Below are 19870 nucleotides of genomic sequence, written 5' to 3'. Positions count from 1 at the left end.
TTGTGAATCGGTGACAGCTACAGATATTTAGCATCCCAAATATTTCACGGGCGTCGGCGACGCATCGGCGATTCCCTCAGATCTCGTCTTTGATAATTCACATTGCGTGATTGTCACTCATATGAACGAGCACCGATTTGCTCCGATTTCGGGCATTTGTCGGCGATTTCGCAAAACCTGTGAAAAATCGGGCTAAAATCGTGCAGTGTGAACTCGGCATTACTTGCTTTTAGGTCGCCTTCCTAAAGAATGTACAACTGTTAATCTGTCATGCTTTGTCTGCATGCACTGACTCACGTGCTGCTGAGTTTAGACCGTGACCTGTTTGTCTCAGAAATGGCAGTAGGAGTGTTTGGGAAACCTGTTTGGAAGCAGCCATTATTTCTGCAGTTTAATGCAGGAATGACACGCTTCACTAAACAACGAGTCCAGTGATGAATGGATGTTGATGGCAGAGCGGAAGGGCCGTGAAAGGAGGCGCTGTGTGCTGCACCTCTGCTAATGAGCTTATTAACGAGTGGATGGCATGAGAAACCCTCGTTAAGACCCTCTCTCGCTCGTTACAGAGATGTGTGGCTCGTTGTTTAGATACACTCACATACAGATTCCTTTCTGATTGATTAGATCTCACACACAATCACATCCTGTTCATTAATGTCCATTAACAGCTCGTCTCGTGTGAGAGAACAGGCCACAGTAACAAGATGATGCTACGATTGCTTACCGCATACTGCACAGTGTACACTGTGTACTGCACACTGTAGTAGGTGAAACCATATGCAGTGATACACATTGCTCAACGACTCCCAAACGATTCGCTCAACGACTCATTTTTCCAAACCCCTCCTTTGCGTGACGCTAATCTGTGGTGATTGGTCCGATTGGTCTCATTTTCATTTCATCTCGCCTGTAATGCCTGATAAAGCAGCATTTGTGAGCGCAGTGCTGCTTAGTGTACAGCGTTACCGGGGAAACCGATATTTTACGCTCCAAAAGCGGCACCTAGTGGCATAGAATGAATTTGCATTTTCATTCGGCCAACATGAAAAGACCAACAAGTGGGCGGGCAATATGCTAATGTTTCATGTTGACGTCAATATGAAACGACTTGGGATTCGTTTTAAAAAGACTCGTTTCAATGATTCAGAGTCGATTATTTCTTTTGAGAGACAATAACTTTATACACGGTGCACTTTCAGATTTAAAACTTTGCAGGATGTTTTCATTCACTTGGAGCTGGGTTACACACTGCATGAAAGGTCATTTTCAAAAATCCATAATAGGGGCACTTTAATATTAATCATCACAATAAAATATTCTAATATAATTCTATAGTAGTATACTAATATTTCATTATCATTACTGTGTAGGTTTATGATTTCCAAGTATGTGACATCTATCTATATACATTATGACTTCAAAAATCTGTGGAATTTTTTTTATAAATTAATACTTTTATTCAGTAAGGATGCATTAAATTGATCAAAAGCGACAGTATAGACCTTTTTAATTTTCCAAAAAAAATGGAATTTCTATTCATTAAAGGATTAAATTACTTTTTGCCATCGCAGGAAATAAATGACATTTTAAAATATATATCATTTATAAAAACAGTTATTTTAAATTGTAATATTGTTTCACAAAATTGCGCTTTTTATGTTTTTTTTTTTAAATCAAATAAATACAGCCTTAGTATTGGTCCGATTGGTCTCATTTTCATTTCATCTCGCCTGTAATGCCTGATAAAGCAGCATTTGTGAGCGCAGTGCTGCTTAGTGTACAGCGTTACCGGGGAAACCGATATTTTACGCTCCAAAAGCGGCACCTAGTGGCATAGAATGAATTTGCATTTTCATTCGGCCAACATGAAAAGACCAACAAGTGGGCGGGCAATATGCTAATGTTTCATGTTGACGTCAATATGAAACGACTTGGGATTCGTTTTAAAAAGACTCGTTTCAATGATTCAGAGTCGATTATTTCTTTTGAGAGACAATAACTTTATACACGGTGCACTTTCAGATTTAAAACTTTGCAGGATGTTTTCATTCACTTGGAGCTGGGTTACACACTGCATGAAAGGTCATTTTCAAAAATCCATAATAGGGGCACTTTAATATTAATCATCACAATAAAATATTCTAATATAATTCTATAGTAGTATACTAATATTTCATTATCATTACTGTGTAGGTTTATGATTTCCAAGTATGTGACATCTATCTATATACATTATGACTTCAAAAATCTGTGGAATTTTTTTTATAAATTAATACTTTTATTCAGTAAGGATGCATTAAATTGATCAAAAGCGACAGTATAGACCTTTTTAATTTTCCAAAAAAAATGGAATTTCTATTCATTAAAGGATTAAATTACTTTTTGCCATCGCAGGAAATAAATGACATTTTAAAATATATATCATTTATAAAAACAGTTATTTTAAATTGTAATATTGTTTCACAAAATTGCGCTTTTTATGTTTTTTTTTTTAAATCAAATAAATACAGCCTTAGTAAGCATAAGAGACTTTTTCAAAAGCTTAGTGTGTATATACTTTAGTATATATACATTAGTGTACATTAGTATATATACACACTATATATTTGTGTGTGTGTATGTGTTATACATGTATGTATGTATGTATTAATGATGTTCACAAAGGCTTTAAATATGGTTCATCCTATCAGATAATAGAGCTGGAACGGATTTATAGTCTTTGTTACTGTATTGTAAATGAGTTTTACTTTAAGTTTCAAGTCATAGCCGTAAACCACAGCTGAACTTCACTGTTTAAAGAGGGAGGTCAAATCTCGGTCAGTTAATTTTCATGAAGAGGTATGGATGAAAATAGCAAAGCGAATCTATTGTGAGGGAGACTCAGAGTCTACAGCGCCTCCTTCAGGTACAGGAGTGTGTGAAAGCGAGAGGGAACCGTGTGAAGGGCTGTTGAGGTGTTCAGAGCGTGGGGTGAGGTCGGGCGCGAGGCCACAGAGGGACGGCGTCTAAGAGATCACATCTACTCGTTTTAGCTCAAGGGTTCTTCAGCGCTAAACTACGAGCACACTTGACACATCACAGCCCTTCAACACACAAGAGTCACCAAACACACTCAAATCATAATATATACAGTCTGTGCATCCATATATCTATTATCTAGACCTATCTATTAATCTATAATACGAGAGTTTGAGTTTCTTTGAGCTGTGTGTATCATATCAATATGGTGTTTGTTTCTGTATGTATATACGAGAGTTTGCCACCTACCAAGAAAGCACATAAACTCCTGCGGGGGGACTCCCATTGAAAACAGCTGTTGATGTAGGAGCCCACGTTAATGAGGAAGAGGACGCAGCGCTTCACTCGGTTAAAATTCTGCTGCAGCATCTGAGAATGAGAGAGATTCAACCGAAACAAGTGCTGTTAGCCATAAACAAATCATTATTTGAGAATACTGCTGAATACCAAGAAATTGGAAATATTATATCCAATATGTTACTGAAATATATTGATATATTTTATGTTTATATCACATAAATATATTTTGATGACATATATTCAAACCAAAATAATATTCAAATGTAAAAACAATTGTATTTTATAATCACAAAATATATTTTATAGATGATCAATATTTTATATAATTTACTTGTATAAGAATTATATTATGTATTACTATATATTCTCACAATTATATATATTGTGCAATTATATGAGATATATTTTAACCAAAACATTAAAGCAATGCACTACCGTTCAAACGTTTAGGGTCAGTAAGATTTTCTCTGTTTTTGAAAGACGTTTTTTTTTATGTTCACCAAGGTTTCATTTATTTATTTGACAGTGAAAATTCAGCAAAACTGTAATATAGAGAAATATTATTACAATTCACAATAACTGTTTTATATTTGAATATATTCTAAAAGGTAATTGAATTTTGCATCATTACTCCAGTCTTCAGTGTCATGTGATCCTTCAGAAATCATTCTAATATGCTGATTTGCAGCTCAATAAACAATAATTAATTATTATTAATAATCTGATGAAAAGAATGTTTAAAAGAACAACATTTTTTAAAAATAGAAATCTTTTATAACACTAAATGTCTCTGTCACTTTTGATCAATTTAACATAATAAATTTGTAACATTATAAACGTTATAATGTAAAACTGAATCTTTACTGTCACTTTTAATCAATTTAAGTTATTAATTTGAAAAAGTTTTTTTGGGTTATAAAACATAAATATTATTCTCTTCCATCAAAGGCGATACGCATGATTAAAACAAACCACACCAAAAGATGCACTAATCTCATGGCATATCAAAAAACGAGGCAAATGTAATCATCTCCATAAGTGACGGTGTGACTGACAGCTGGGGTTAGATATACGGGCCGAATCCGCGGTTGAACTCTTAACTGAGACGGGCATAAAGAACTGAAGAATCGGTCTGTTCTGCTCAATGTGCAGCTTTGTGACAGCGTCTGATTCAGCCCAGCCCCTCCAATTCAGCGCTTTTGTCACGCAGGCACATTGAGAGAGAGGACAATGAGCAGGCACAGCCGTAGAGCCGCAGCCGGGCCCTCTGGGGTGGCCCCTCTCCTCTCATGAGGGCCGGCTTGACATTTCTATTCAACACCTAGAGCGGCAGGGCAAGGGGGAAAACGCAGCGATTCAACGCTTGCGCCCCCTGTCCCAAACACGTCGGCCTATTGTGTGGCGGGCATGGGACCGGCGGCCCTCATTGGGGTGGTTTTCATTTGATTGCAGCCGTTGGATTAAAGGAACAGTTCACCTAAAAATGAATATTATGTTATTATTTACTAATGACCCCTAATGTGATTGCACACCCGTGTGCTGCTATTTTATGTATAGAACACAGATGTATCATAAAAGCCCCATAAAAGTGGTCCGTGTGTGATTTATATTCAAAGTCTTCTGAAACAGGGTTATTATAGTTAACTAAAACTAAAACCATAAAGAAAACATTTTCATTACTTGAAATTAACAACAGGCAGTGGCTATTTACACTAAGTGAAAATAGCAGATGTTCTTAGCGATATACGCTATTTACACTAAGTTCAAATAGCAATAGATTCTATTTACACTATGTAAAAATAGGAGTATTTGCAATAGTAGTAGTTAGATGCTGTTTATACTACTTGGTGCAAATAGTGCCAGATATCTGGACCTCACTACTGTAGTGCATTATAAAACAGTATGCAATAATAACGTATGGAGTGTAAATTATCATTTTTATTAAAATTATTAAATGCATGCCGCTTTGGGACAATAAAGCCCTCCCTACACCTAACCCTAATCTTAACCGATAAACACCTGTGAGGTACGTTATTTTTCATTTTTCGATTATTTCCTTCATTTTTATTGAAAATAAATTCCTTTCTGATGTGATGTGAAAAGGGAGAAGAATGAGTTCAACAAAAGGTGATTCAAACAAACAAACAAAAAACTACTAACATTATGTGCTTTACTACCTACGCCACTGGAGCTGTTGTATAGCAGGCGTATTTTGAAATCTTGTGTAGCCCAACCACACGTTGGTGGGCGGAGTTAGTGTAAATAGCCTCTGCCAACAAGGCGGGCTTTGCATTTAGTGTAAATAGACACTCCTTTAACCCCGTTAACTAAAATTGAAAATGAATAATTGAAATGAAATGTTAAAAATCTTAAACTTATTTAATTTTAGTTATTTGCCAAAGAAACTAAAAAATGAACAAAAACTATATAGACATAATAAAAAAACTAATAAAAATGACAAAAACACACAACAACATTTTTAAAACTAACGAAAATGAAAATTGAAAATATAAAACTAAAACATTTTTGATACAGATAAAATCAATGATAAATGAAGATCAATCTTCATTAATCTTAAAACTGAAATAAAAATAAAATATAAAAAATTGTAAACGTATTTCATTTTAGATAGTTGCCAAGGAAACATTTCTCACTGTCATTCAGTTTAACTTGATGTACTAAAATAACTAAAACTGAAATAAAAACTAATAAAGATGATAAAAACATAACAAAATTATTAAAATATTAACTAAAAATTTAAATGGAAATTAATACATGTAAAAATTAGTGCTGTCAAACGATTAATCGCATACAAAATAAAAGTTTGTATAAAATATGCGTGTGTTCTGTGTATATTTATTATGTATATATAAATACACACACATACAGAATATATTTTGAAAATATTTACATGTCTATATTTATATTCATATCATTTATATTATAAATAAATATATTTAACATATAAGCATAACATATTTTTCTGAACTATATGCATGCATGTGTGTGTATTTATATATACATAATAAATATACACAGTACACATACATATATTATGTAAACAAAAACTTTTATTTTGGATGCGATTAATCGCGATTAATCATTTGACAGCACTAGTAAAAATAAAAACGAATTCAAAATATTAATGAAAACCATAATAGTATCTCAGTGATACTAAAACAACACTGTACCAAAGCCATATGACTGTTTAGTCTGAAAATTCACAGATAATCCCTACACCGGAGCTTTTGTATCCAGAATTAATGCTGTTTTTATGTCACCATTTTTAATCTAGATGCTAACGCTTAAGAAGTCTGCGAATATATGACACAACACAAGTCATTTGAACCATTTTTGGGGTGCTTTTTTTTATCCTTTTTGGAATTTTATGGAAACAGCTGTGCAATGATTCTTTAAAAAAAAAAAACTTTTTGTGTTTCACAGAGTAAAATAGCAGCATGTGGTTTGTGGAACGACATAAAGGGGAGTAAATACTGACAGAGGTGTCATTATCTGTGAACTACTCCTTTTAAAGAATAGTTACATTTTTGCTATTTTACCTGTTTAGAGAATTTGGACTCCTCTTCGATGTACTTCTGTTCTGGTGGAACGAATGTCCGCAAACTGGCTTTCACCTTGAAGCGAAACGAAGCACTATGATTTGTTTTAATTAGCGCTGGAGTTCTCTATATGCATCAATAATTATTGCATATTCGACAGTGTGAAAAAACACAGAGGAAACAAAAGACACAACATCCAGCACTCCAGGCGCAGCGCACACTTACGGCGTTGAAGATGACGTCTGCTTCGAGAAAGATGACCCCCTTTGTTGGCCCTGTCAGCTCCTTGTTTCTTAAGACTTAGGCCTTCTGTTCACTGTTGCAGATCTGTGTGAAGAAGACGTGACAGCCTGCTGTCTGGCAAAGCCCCAGCGGACCCCCCTCCTCAGCTGACCCCTGATCTCCTAGCAGCAGCATCAAACAGCCAGCCGCACATTCCCTCCCCGTCCCTCCCTCCTTCCAGCACTTCCAACTCAGACAAGTACCTGCTCATTACCAGCATCCCTCTGTCACCGAGACATTACCCCGGCACCGGGAGGCCCAGCTGTGTGCGCTTTTAAACACACGCTAAGACATCAAACTCGTTCGGCGAGTCGATTTGTTTCAAACACATCTATAAAAGCGCCTTTAAAAACACAAGTGGATCTAAGAATTTGGAGAAGCTGAATGGGGTGAGCTTACGTTTAATAACGGGACGGCCACTTTACCCAGGAAATCAGAGCTGCGATCTCTGTCCTCGTCGTACACGCTGATCTCCAGCACTGAGTGAATGTCTTTCACGTTACTGCAGGGTGAAAAATATACAGAATCATTTCTATTCTTTTTGACTATAATATTGCATTTACAAATACTGTATGAAGTCAACATTAAACAGAATTTGCAACACTTTTGAATGCCATAATATGACGCATTTCTGTGGGTAATTATGTAGGGCGATACTTGACTTCAGGATTTGATTGGATGATGAATGATACCTCATAACAGAATAAGTTCTATTATTATTGATTATAAAATGGTTTAGTATATCGCATTTACAAATATACTAAAGGCACAACACATGATTGCAAACAGGAATTTGCAATGCATTGAAATGCCATAATATATGGAAGCTTATTTCTGCCAAGGAAAAAGTTATATCTCACAATTCCAACTTTTTTTCTCGCAAAAATTGCAAGTTTACATCTCGCAAAAGGCGATTCAAACTTGGGTCGATCGCGCCAAACCATAACTACTAACATTATGCGCTTTACTACCAACTTTTTTCATCTCGCAATTCTGATTTTTATCTTGGAATTCTGAGTATATATATCTCTCACAATTTTGACTTTTTTTCTCTGAATTCTGACTTTGCATCTCGCAATTCTAACTTTTTTTTCACCACAAAATAAAAAATATAAAAGTAATTGTGACTTGTGAGTTTTTTTTTTTTTGCAAATGGAAGTTTATATCACAATTCTGACTTTTCTTCTCAAAATTGTGACATAACATCTTGCATTTCTGAGTTTATATCTGACAATTCTGACTTTTTTTTTCTCAGAACTGAAATTGTGAGAGATTAACTCAAAGTCAGAATTGTAAGATAAGCCACGGTTACCCTTTTTATTTTTTAATTCCGTGGCAGAAAAAAGTTCCCATAATAAAGTGGCATATTTGTGAATACAATTCTGTGGGAAATTCATTATGAAGATCAGCATTTAAATCATGCAGCTTCTTTTTTGGTAAAAAAAAGTCATTCTTTTCTAAATGACTGGCTTTCGACTGGTTTTTAAATGGCGTACAATAAAATGGGTGAATTATTTTTAAAAAGACATATGAATAATAAATTATATCAGTGCAGAGACAAGTTTTCACAACATTGCATTGATTCCTCAGTTCCAGCTCATTATATCAACATTTGTATTTATTTATGTGTGCTTTTATATCATTTCCTATACAGTTCGACTAATATTGGAACTAGAAGAATTAATTTACGGTACTAAACAAAAGTGAAGCAAAGGGTGCAAGAGATATTGTGCTATATTGCAATGTGTATCATGTCGTGAGGTAAATGGTGATAGGCTCACTAAATAACTACAACCAAGTCATATCTAGAGGCCAAAATAATAAAAAATAAAACAAGTCATATCTAGAGCGCTAGGTTTGTTTGACTCAATAGGCCAGTAGGAAACCACCTAGAACCAGCCCAAAACAGCCTAGCAACCTAAACATCCTGCAACAACAAATGAATAGCATCCAAGAATCAAGTAAATGGGATACATTTTCATTTGACGTTTTCTATAATATTATATACTGTATTACACAATCAAGCCAAATTGCAGCTGATAGTTGGTTTTGTAAATGCAATGCACTTGAGTCCAGGTGACAGAACAACTTCATCAGCTGTGGATATTTAAATTCGTCCTCTGCTGGGAGCAGCGGTGGTTGTGCATAATGAACTCACAAGGTGAAGACTTTATTCCACTCGGGATTCAGTGTCTTGTAGACCGTGTGTGTTTGCAGACGGTCGTTACACAACTCTGCAATGCAGAACGGGTCGCTCTTTCCTGAAACACGATGTTGCATTCAAATAGCTTTTAGTTTAAAATGCCCAAGTGAGGTATGAAAAGGATTGGAATGAAATGACAACCGTGAAATAAAATAATGAAGTTTGTAGCTATAAGTTTCTAGTAAGTCACTTTTGCTTAATAATAAAGATGCAGCTTCTTCAGTCTGGCCTATGATGTTTTACGATCACCTTCTCCCCAGGATCTTTCATGTGCTCTCATACTGTGTTCAAAAGTTTGGCGTCATTAAGGATGCATTACGTTGATGAAAAGTGACCGTTAAGACGTTCACAACGTTTTATCTGAAATAGATTTCTATTTCAAATAAATGCTGTTCTTTTGAACTTTCCTAGAAAAAAAGTATCATGGTTTCCACAAGAATATTAAGCAGCTTAACTGTTTTCAACATTGATATAATAGGAAATATTTCTTGAGCAGCAAATTAGCATATTAGAATGATTTCTGAAGGATCATGTGACACTGAAGACTGGAGCAATGATGCTGAATATTAAATATTTAGTTACAATAGTTCTATAAAGTAGCGAAAACTAAAAAAAAAGCTTGAAATGATCAGTAAGTCTTTTTGAAAACACAATTGTCAGATTTGAAATAATGTTTATTCCTATATAGAGATCATGCAACTTCCTTGAAAATGTTGCCAGTGTGAAAGATTAGCATAACTGCCTTTAACTTTTATTAAAATTTTAATTCACTGCAAAAAAATAAAGTTAAGGAAGTAAAACGTCTATGACATCGGTGCTGAAAGAATGTAATTCTACACATCTTGCCCACTTGCATGTTGTTTTATGAAATATTTGGCTAATTTTTGAAAGCTCTCAGCTCAAATAAATGTGAAGAGAAAAGCACACAGATTCGGTGTGGGTGAATGTTGGATGGAAAAAGTGTAGAGGAGCTAAAAATCAGATTGGAAGACAAGTCTTTTTAAACCTTTTTAAAGAAATGCACAAAAAGTGTGTGTGTGTGTGTGTGTGTGTGTGTGTGTGTGTGTGTGTGTGTAAAAGCTTTTGTCTGTCCACCATAGTGTGGTATTAGAAGAAGCATGAAATCAGAACCCATGAGGTGGGCTGCTTCTGAGAGAACTTATGAGTAAGAAAAATATGAAATTAGGAGGTTATCTTTCCATCATACACCTCCTGAAATGCCTGGAAAAGTCTTATAGACCATCCAGTTTACAATCCAGGTACATTTTTAAAGGTGTTTAGACACCAAATAGAGTTGGATTAGGAAAAAAAAAAAAAAAAAAAAGAAATACTATATGCATTTATGCGTTCATTTGATCAGAAATATAGTAAAAAGTAATATTAAGTATTATTACAATATAAAAGAACTGTTTTCTATTTTAATATATTTTAAAATGTTATTTATTCCATAAATAAAATATCTAATATGCTGATTTGCTGCTCAAGAATCACTTCTTATTATTATCAATGTTGAAAACTGTTTTCTTGCTGCTTATTTATAATATAATTTATTATTACATTATTAAATATCATATTTTTGTGGAAAGTGATACACCACTTTTAAATTGAAATAATATTTCAAAATATTACTGTTTTAACTGTATCTTTGAAAAACATGCCTAAAAGTTTAATTTTGAATGCAAAAAACTTTATCTTACTGACCCAAAGCTTTTCAATGGTAGTGTACATTTTTACATTTTATGAATAAAGTAAGTGGTGCTTGACTATAAATAAGTAAATCCGATCACAAATATTATCACTGCACTTTGCGAACAGCTAATAAAGTCTTAATATCATGATTTAGATGCCAAATATTATTGTTCTGAGCATCACACAGATTGCGTTGTCATGATTTCTGTTACTTTTCTCAGCGCTGGACAGGATGGGCCAATCACAGATGTGAATATTGAAGGTTTAAGTTTTATTTAATAATTTTAAAGACATTGATGGGGCAAATGTTTATTTATATGGGTCAAATAATATAAAACCCATACTGAGATTTGAATGCGGCTCAATGGAGGATTCAGTTGTCAAGTGCCCTCTAGAGGAAGACATGTTAGCGGTTAATAGCAACACTTGCTGTACAGTGTCAAAAGACCCCTTTTGTGCAGAAATGTACTGTTTGGCTGTGAGGACGTCACTCACATATCTCTTAATGATCTGCTGGCGTTCGTCTGGGTCGTCCAGTAGGTTGACAGACAGGTCAGAGATGGAGAGCACGACTGTGGCGGTCAGAGTCACCAGCAGTACTAATGTCCCTTTATCCTCCTCCAGCTCAAGTTCCAGCTTATGCGTCTTCTCTCTGCTCAACTTTGACAGGTCCAGCTGACAACTAAAATATGTTAAACACATGTACTTCTTGTAAATCAAGCATCTAGCAATGGCATATTGATGGGTTTGATTTACAGATAATGTGAATAAATGATATGTGGAAAATTGTACGCACTGGCCAATAAAGTCATCTCTCCTTCCAATGTCTTTATCCCAAACGGTGATCTCCAGAATGCCTCCCTCCTCGTCATACAGATGCAAGTCAAACTGCTCCCTCCACTGAGGGTTAAGGGTCTTGGGAATTGTCTGATTTTACAGAAGTAACAGAGAAATAGTTTTCTTAGAAATAGTTTCAGCAGACAGTATTCTTATTCTGTCTGCTGAAACGTATACTGAACGAATAGCATCTTATGACATTATGATGAGCAGACGTTGAGATAAATGAATGAATGAATGAAAAATTAATTATTAAATAAAAATATTATTTATAAACGTTTTTGTCATTATATATCACAATAAATGTAAAAATAAATATCAATCATAATAAATACAAAGAATAAATTTAGCTGTAAATAATGCAGGCTAGGGTTATTGGTTAATATTATTTTTCCTTTCCTTGGTTACATCAGCAATGAAAATTTGGTAACACTTTACTTTAAGCCTTTATGTATAATGCATTATAAACATAGTTTTAATGCATTAATTATGCCTTGTAATGCATTGTACAATCTCATGAATAATTGTGACCACAGTTAATACATTATAACACTTATCAATTCATTGTTATACTTTGCATTTTAAATTCAGTTATATTTAACTGTTAATAATTAATGCATTACACCCTTTAATAACCCTTTATAATGCATTATACATAAAGGCTTTGAATAAAATGTTACCGATTAAAATTATTTTTACTTTGGAATAATGGCTGAAACGTGGACAGTAAGACTAGAGATATTTAAAAAGAGATCACACAGTGTCATGTTGCCATGTTGAAATGGCACAGTCACTCATACCTTACTCTTGTACTTTTGAGGGCCTAGTTTGAACTTGACGTAAGGGTCACTCAGGCCGTTCTGGTCCATGGGGATGAGGTTGCGACCCTCAATGAGTCTGATGCTCACGATGCCCCTCCACAGCTGAGACTTTCTGTGCATGTCCGACAGCCGAAGATTCTGCTGCTGCTGATGCTGCGCTCCGCACACACGTCACAGGACATTAAAGGGTTACTTCAGTCCAAAAGGATAATTCTGTCATCATACAGTCACCCTCATGAACAGTGAACAATATTTGAGAGAAATAGGCCTTTTGTGTACATAGAAAAAGTCTTAGATCTTTGAGTTCAGCTCATGAAAAATGGGGGCAAAAACATTTTTGCATTTGTTATATTATAAATGCATTGTTGCATTTATAATTTTGTTCAGTGTATATATATATATATATATGCATTGTACAATCTCATGAATAATTGTGACCACAGTTAATACATTATAACACTTATCAATTCATTGTTATACTTTGCATTTTAAATTCAGTTATATTTAACTGTTAATAATTAATGCATTACACCCTTTAATAACCCTTTATAATGCATTATACATAAAGGCTTTGAATAAAATGTTACCGATTAAAATTATTTTTACTTTGGAATAATGGCTGAAACGTGGACAGTAAGACTAGAGATATTTAAAAAGAGATCACACAGTGTCATGTTGCCATGTTGAAATGGCACAGTCACTCATACCTTACTCTTGTACTTTTGAGGGCCTAGTTTGAACTTGACGTAAGGGTCACTCAGGCCGTTCTGGTCCATGGGGATGAGGTTGCGACCCTCAATGAGTCTGATGCTCACGATGCCCCTCCACAGCTGAGACTTTCTGTGCATGTCCGACAGCCGAAGATTCTGCTGCTGCTGATGCTGCGCTCCGCACACACGTCACAGGACATTAAAGGGTTACTTCAGTCCAAAAGGATAATTCTGTCATCATACAGTCACCCTCATGAACATGATTTTTTGGACACAAAAGGAGATGTATAGAGCCTACAACAAAAGTGGTTGATGGATGTGGCTGTAAAGCTCCAAAAAGGACAGTCTACGCTATCATTTTAAAGTTTGGGGTCTGTACGCTTTGAGGTCTTGTTTCTTGAGCAGCAAATCACCATATTAGAATGATTACTGAACGGTCATGTGCACACTCAAGACTGGCGTAATGATGCTGAAAATTCAGCTTTGCATCATGGGAATAAATTACATTTTAAAATATATTCAGAAAGAACACGGTTATTTTAAATTGTTAAATATTTCACTGTTTTTACAGTATTTTTGATCAAATAAATGCAGCCTTGGTGAGCATAAGAGGCCAATCTTACTGACCCCAAACTTTTGAACAGTAGTGTAAAGTTTATGATGACAGATCATTTTTGAGTGAACGATCCCTTAGTTTAAGACAATGAAATGACTCCTCAGCGGGAAAAGGACTGAAAGAGTGTGGAGTGGTTTCACATACACCATGAATGACTGAGTCACCAAAGCATAAAATGCAGATGTCTACAAAAAGGCAAGGCCTGTCACCCCAAGAGATGCATGACTGCCACAACTAATGGACCGGTTCCTATAAAACTCTTCATCCTCTGACCAGACTGCTGCAATTCTGACCCGTATCTGACATTTAGGACATTTTGCACACAATCCAGTTTTTCTTTGAACATGTTGCAAAAGTCATTCTGCAAAATGGCCATTACTAACAAACTCAATACAGCGTGTGGGACAGTTTACACAGCAGCTAGTCAGAGAATCTTGGGGCAAGCGCTCCTGCTTTTTTACCTTACTGCATCCCTTCCAGCTTCTCCTCAATAGCATGGTCTACAAAAACAACAGAGCAGGTCATATGTGTTACTGTCAGTTAATCAGGGGACCGGGATGGAGGTGGGCGAGCTTTGATTAATGCCACAGCTACTTTTGTACTAGATCAAGTGATGCATCTTCTGTTCTCACGCTCTGTCCTGATGATCAAAACCGCCCATAAGACTGCCTTTTCATCTGTTGGTGGAACACCGTGTGAATTTCGATGTGTTCTCCGCCCACCTGCACACTGCAGCAGGTTTCTAATGTCTAATTCAAAGTCATTTCATGCATTATGCAGATAGCACAAACGTCCCATCATCCCAGTGTCTCTCAAGAGTCATGGGCTTTTTGGACAAGCTGAACATAATACTTCTACTAGTTCTGCAGACTTTGCACAGCATTTTTTCTGTAAGCCAAATGCGCATGTTGTGCAGGGCACAGTATCCCACAATGCAATATGCTTGACTTGACCATCCATGGTTCTTTTTTATACAAAATAGATTTTAAAAAGCAAAATAAAATTTTTTTACTAGCTAACTGGACATCACAAACCGAATTAAATGCAACATAGTAGCTCATGTGACCACAATGTAGTATACTACTATTTCATTATGCATAATGCATACTGTTTTAAAAAAAATAGTTGGCTAGGCAGTATATACACTACACTACATACGCTGCATTTATTTGCTAAAATACAGTAAGAACAATTTTCAATAACTGTTTTCTATTTGAATGTAATTTATTCTGTGATCAAAGCTGTATTTTCAGCATCATTACTCCAGTCTTCAGTGTCACATGATCCTTCAGAAAGCATTCTAATATGCTGATTTGCTCCTCATTAAACATTTATTATTATTATTAATTTTGAAAACTTTTTTTTTAGTTAACTTAATTTTTTTGTGGAAACCGTGATACTTTTTTTAGGATTCTTTGATGAACAGAAAGTTCAAAAGAACAGCATTTATTTGAACATTATAAATGTCTTTACTGTCACTTTTGAAAAACGTTGTTCGTCCTTGCTGAATAAAAGTATTAATTTCTTTTAAAAAACCTCATAACCCCAAACCTTTGAAAGGGAGTGCACAGTAAACAGATTGAGCACATTATCAACTTCTGTTGCAGGATTCACATACTTTTCAAAAACAAGATTACTAGATGTAGTTGCTAAACACTTCCTGAGAACTAAAAACAGTTTATATAGTCTTGTGAGAAAGGTGTGAAACAAATTTGAGGTCTGTAAACACGTCAGAATGAAATCTTTTTGAATGCATGTTGAGAGATTGTTGGCAGATTGAATCTTTTCCAACTTTTACAAGTATAAGACAACATTAATCTGCCAAGTGAGTCTTACCGCCTGTCGCAGGACCTCTCTGTCCTCTGTACTTCTTGGGAATAGAGTGACCGCCAGCTCCAGAGAGCCCAGGTCCTGATCAGGGCAGTGAGGATCTTGAAGGTCCAACCGAACATCAATAGGTCTACAAGAAAAACATGAGCTGTTATGACCACCATTATAAGTAGCACTATAGTTTATCACCTAAAAAAAAGAATAGTACTTTTGATAAATATGTTTAAAATGATAACGTCCACTTGTCAATATAATACTTTTACAATGGCATTGGTAACCAAAAACGTATGCATTTGTGTAAAGCTGCATCCACGGCATTAGATGTCAGTATAAACTCTTAGATCACAACAAAACATTAGCAAAACTGACCTTGTCAACGTTCATTTCATGAAACTCCTAATACATCTGAACACCATTTTATGCTGATTAAAAATGTATTAATTTGACACTAACTGTTGAATTCTTATATCTTTGCAGTAATGATGAAGACAATACCTCTGGAGCTCCAGAGAATCAAGGTGCAGGTAAGCTGAGCCCATAAAATCATCTTGAAGGCCAAAATCATAGTCAAACACCTAAAATAGATTGCAAAAGGGTCAATTCTTTAGGAAGAAATATCAGAGACAGTGTTGGGGAAAGTTATTGCATGCATTACAATATTGCGTTACTCCATAAAAAAGTAACTAATTATGTTACTTTGTTACTTTTTATGGAAAGTAATGCGTTACGTTACTTTTGCGTTACTTTTTAAATCTGGACAGGGCTTGCTTGTTTGTTTTTCAAATTAAAAAGTTATATTTTTGGCAAATATAAAAGCTTTTTCACACCAAAAGTGAAATGAATAAGCCTCAGGCTGAAGGGAAAGTGCATTTACGTCCGTACAGTAGAATGCAGAAGAAGACATTTCAACACACTTCAGCAATAAACAAAGACACACAAATGTTTGTCTGGAGTAATTTGTGCTTATTAGTATGGTTGAACTGGATCATCGAAGGTCAGAAGCAAAGACATTGTTAATAGAATGGGGATTAAATACATAAAGGATATTTGTGTTGTTTAACATTTAATTATTGCAGGTTCGCATCATATTCTGAGTTGCATTATTTGTATTCATTTTGAGGAATACTGAATCTGTGTTTTTTTTGTGAGTGAGATGAATTAATGCATATTCCTATTTATTTTAGAACTACAGTAACATCTTCTGATTTCTGTCACCATGGCGACACCAGAGCTGTCAATCAATAAATTGGAAAAAAAATTCACTTTTTGAAAAAGTAACTCAGATATTCTCTTGTAAATGAAAAAGTAATGAGTTACTTTACTAGTTACTTGAAAAAAGTAATCTGATTGCGTAGCTCGCATTACTTGTAATGCGTTACCCCCAACACTGATCAGAGAACATTCTAGACTTCTTAATGACTGATTAATAACTGTTGTCAATTCTAAAAAAAAAATAAAAAAAAAACGGCTCATAAGACTCATTTGTACTGGAATCAGTCTACATTGTTCACGCTGTAATGCTTTTGTATTACTAAATAATCAGCTCATAAAAGTCATTCATTCGGAAATCGGAATACATCTGTCCCGCATTATGTTTTTGATTCTCTAAAAAAAACCCGGCTCATTAGAGTAATTCATTTGGGATTCGGACTACACTGGACAAGCAATATGATTTGATTCACTAAAATGAATTTGCTCATAAGAGCCATTCATTCAAAAAAACGGACTACACCAGTTGAGCAGTATGTTTTTGATTCACCAAAACGAATCGCCTCATCAGAAACAATACTTTGGGTTTCGGAATACACTGGTCGAGCTGTATGATTCTGATTCACTAAAACAAACCGGCTCATAAGAGTCATTCATTCAAGATTCATATTATATACTATACTGGTAACAAGCATCCAAAAACTATGCGAGTAAAAGCTGTATTTTTACCTTAAAATACAGAGGCTCTTGTAAATTGTCCACTATCAGACAAACACGTTCATCCCAAACTGGGTTCAGGTTCTTGTGGATGATTTTACTGCGGAAAACTTCTTTGCCAGCTATTTTGAACTTCACATACGGGTCACTTGTTCCTGAAACATAAAAGCATTTTGATCTCAACATAACTGATTACATGTTTCAACAAATCATAGAAGGAACATTAGTTTTAAATAGCATATAAATACATCTTATTAAAAGTGAAACACGTTTTCCGGACAGTGGTATTAGTGGAGACAACATGAGCAGCAGATCTTACCGCCTCTGTCTCGAATGGCAAGGTTGTTTCCTCTTTTCAGCATGATGTCTAACTGGTACATTGCTGAAGTGGGCAGTGAAGGCTGTGTGCCACCGTTACCAGCTGCGTTAATGCCCTGAAGAAAAGACATTGTCCCAAAAACTTTAGTGCGACTGATTGACAGAACCTCCTCAAACATTCAGTGCATCCAAAGCCATTAATGCCAAACATAGGGTTTTACAACTCAAAAGTGCTCATATGAGAAAACAAACTTACACCTGGGGAGAAAATGTATGATTAAAATTATGACAGGATGTTGCAAGATGCTTAAACCTGATAAATGGTGCTCTAAAACCAGCATTGAGAACATAACTGAACTCGTACAAACTTTTTATTGTGTTCTAACAGTTTCATTAGAATGACCATTTGCACTTGCTTTTATTTAACTGGACTCATTACAACATATTTACAAGTTTCAGTCATATTTTTGGCTGCTATATAGAAATAGTATAGCAGTTTTGTGTAATGGCATGTTGCAACATGACAAGTGTCCTGCAACAAGTCATTTATCTGTCCACACTAAAAGCAAAAATGCTGCACAATGTGAAGCAAGAACAATGTGATTCCACTTTGTTTTCATACTTTCACAAAGTCAGCACTCATTTTGTACCAATTTCTTCCTTGTACCCTTTTGTGGAGATGTTCATTAGTGAAATAAGCTTCCACTTTGTTGCATGCCACTTCATTACTTTGTCTAATCATTTGTGGTTGGTCGCTTTAAATGTTAGTCAGACGATCTCATCCAGTCTAAGTAGCCAGTTCTTGAACAGAATAAGCTGCAAATAAACTAAAAAGCGAGAGTCACAGGAGGCTAAACTAGCTTTCAATGGCTAATTTTAACATAGGAAGTGAAACACTGTGTGTGTGTGTGTGTGTGTGTGTGTGTGTGTCATTACTTTGTCTAATCATTTGTGGTTGGTCGCTTTAAATGTTAGTCAGACGATCTCATCCAGTCTAAGTAGCCAGTTCTTGAACAGAATAAGCTGCAAATAAACTAAAAAGCGAGAGTCACAGGAGGCTAAACTAGCTTTCAATGGCTAATTTTAACATAGGAAGTGAAACACTGTGTGTGTGTGTGTGTGTGTGTGTGTGTGTGTGTGTGATGTCAACTAAAGGCCTTCATTTATTTTTAAAGTGCCCCTATTATGCCATTTTTAAGGTTGCTAATATTGTTTTATGAGTCTCCTAAAACAGGTTTACATGCACACAAGGTCAAAAAACACATGCGCGTGTGTGTGTGTGGACGCAGATATATGTGGTACCTGTGGCCTGTCATACGGTACAGTTTCCATTACTCTTTCACAAAACTGCTCCCTCACCGGTCTCTCATCACAATCTCACAACACCTGGCAAGAGCATCTCCAGCTCATACTTTATTTTATCCCAATATTTGGGGCAAATGTTGTCATGAAAATAATGATTTAAAGCAAAAACTCTTAAATAGGCTTCATTTTATTTAAGTAAGCAAACAATATATAAAGAATAATTGAATGAATGAACGAACGAACAAAGCCTATTTTAAAGTGTTCGCATTAAATCATTATTTTCACGACATTAACTTTTGCCCAAAACAATAATGTAATGTGTAAAAAACAATGATAAACATTTCGATTCTAAAGTATTTGATGTGTTGTCTATAGGTTATGCTGATTTAAATTAAAAGTCATTACAGTAATAAGAATCTAATGAAATCATCACAGAAATGAACTTCAAACTCAAA

General features: G+C 35.2%; 1 protein-coding gene across 1 annotated transcript in view; it reads right to left on the bottom strand.

The window, feature by feature from the left end:
* mctp1b (multiple C2 domains, transmembrane 1b) overlaps positions 1–19870 on the bottom strand; it is a 36107-nt gene that overhangs the window by 5961 nt on the left and 10276 nt on the right. Inside the window, 13 exon segments of the mRNA XM_016277250.1 lie at positions 3268–3387; positions 6879–6953; positions 7104–7205; positions 7560–7662; positions 9319–9429; positions 11426–11734; positions 11849–11979; positions 13418–13582; positions 14498–14536; positions 15873–15996; positions 16362–16441; positions 17805–17947; positions 18112–18226. Coding sequence (XP_016132736.1) covers positions 3268–3387; positions 6879–6953; positions 7104–7205; positions 7560–7662; positions 9319–9429; positions 11426–11734; positions 11849–11979; positions 13418–13582; positions 14498–14536; positions 15873–15996; positions 16362–16441; positions 17805–17947; positions 18112–18226 — 1617 coding nt within the window.

Source organism: Sinocyclocheilus grahami, unplaced genomic scaffold, assembly GCF_001515645.1.
Source record: "Sinocyclocheilus grahami isolate Dianchi unplaced genomic scaffold, SAMN03320097.WGS_v1.1 scaffold110.1, whole genome shotgun sequence".
NCBI lineage: Eukaryota > Metazoa > Chordata > Actinopteri > Cypriniformes > Cyprinidae > Sinocyclocheilus > Sinocyclocheilus grahami.
The sequence above is the reverse complement of the archived record's forward strand: the minus strand, read 5'-3'. Positions and strand labels throughout refer to the sequence as shown.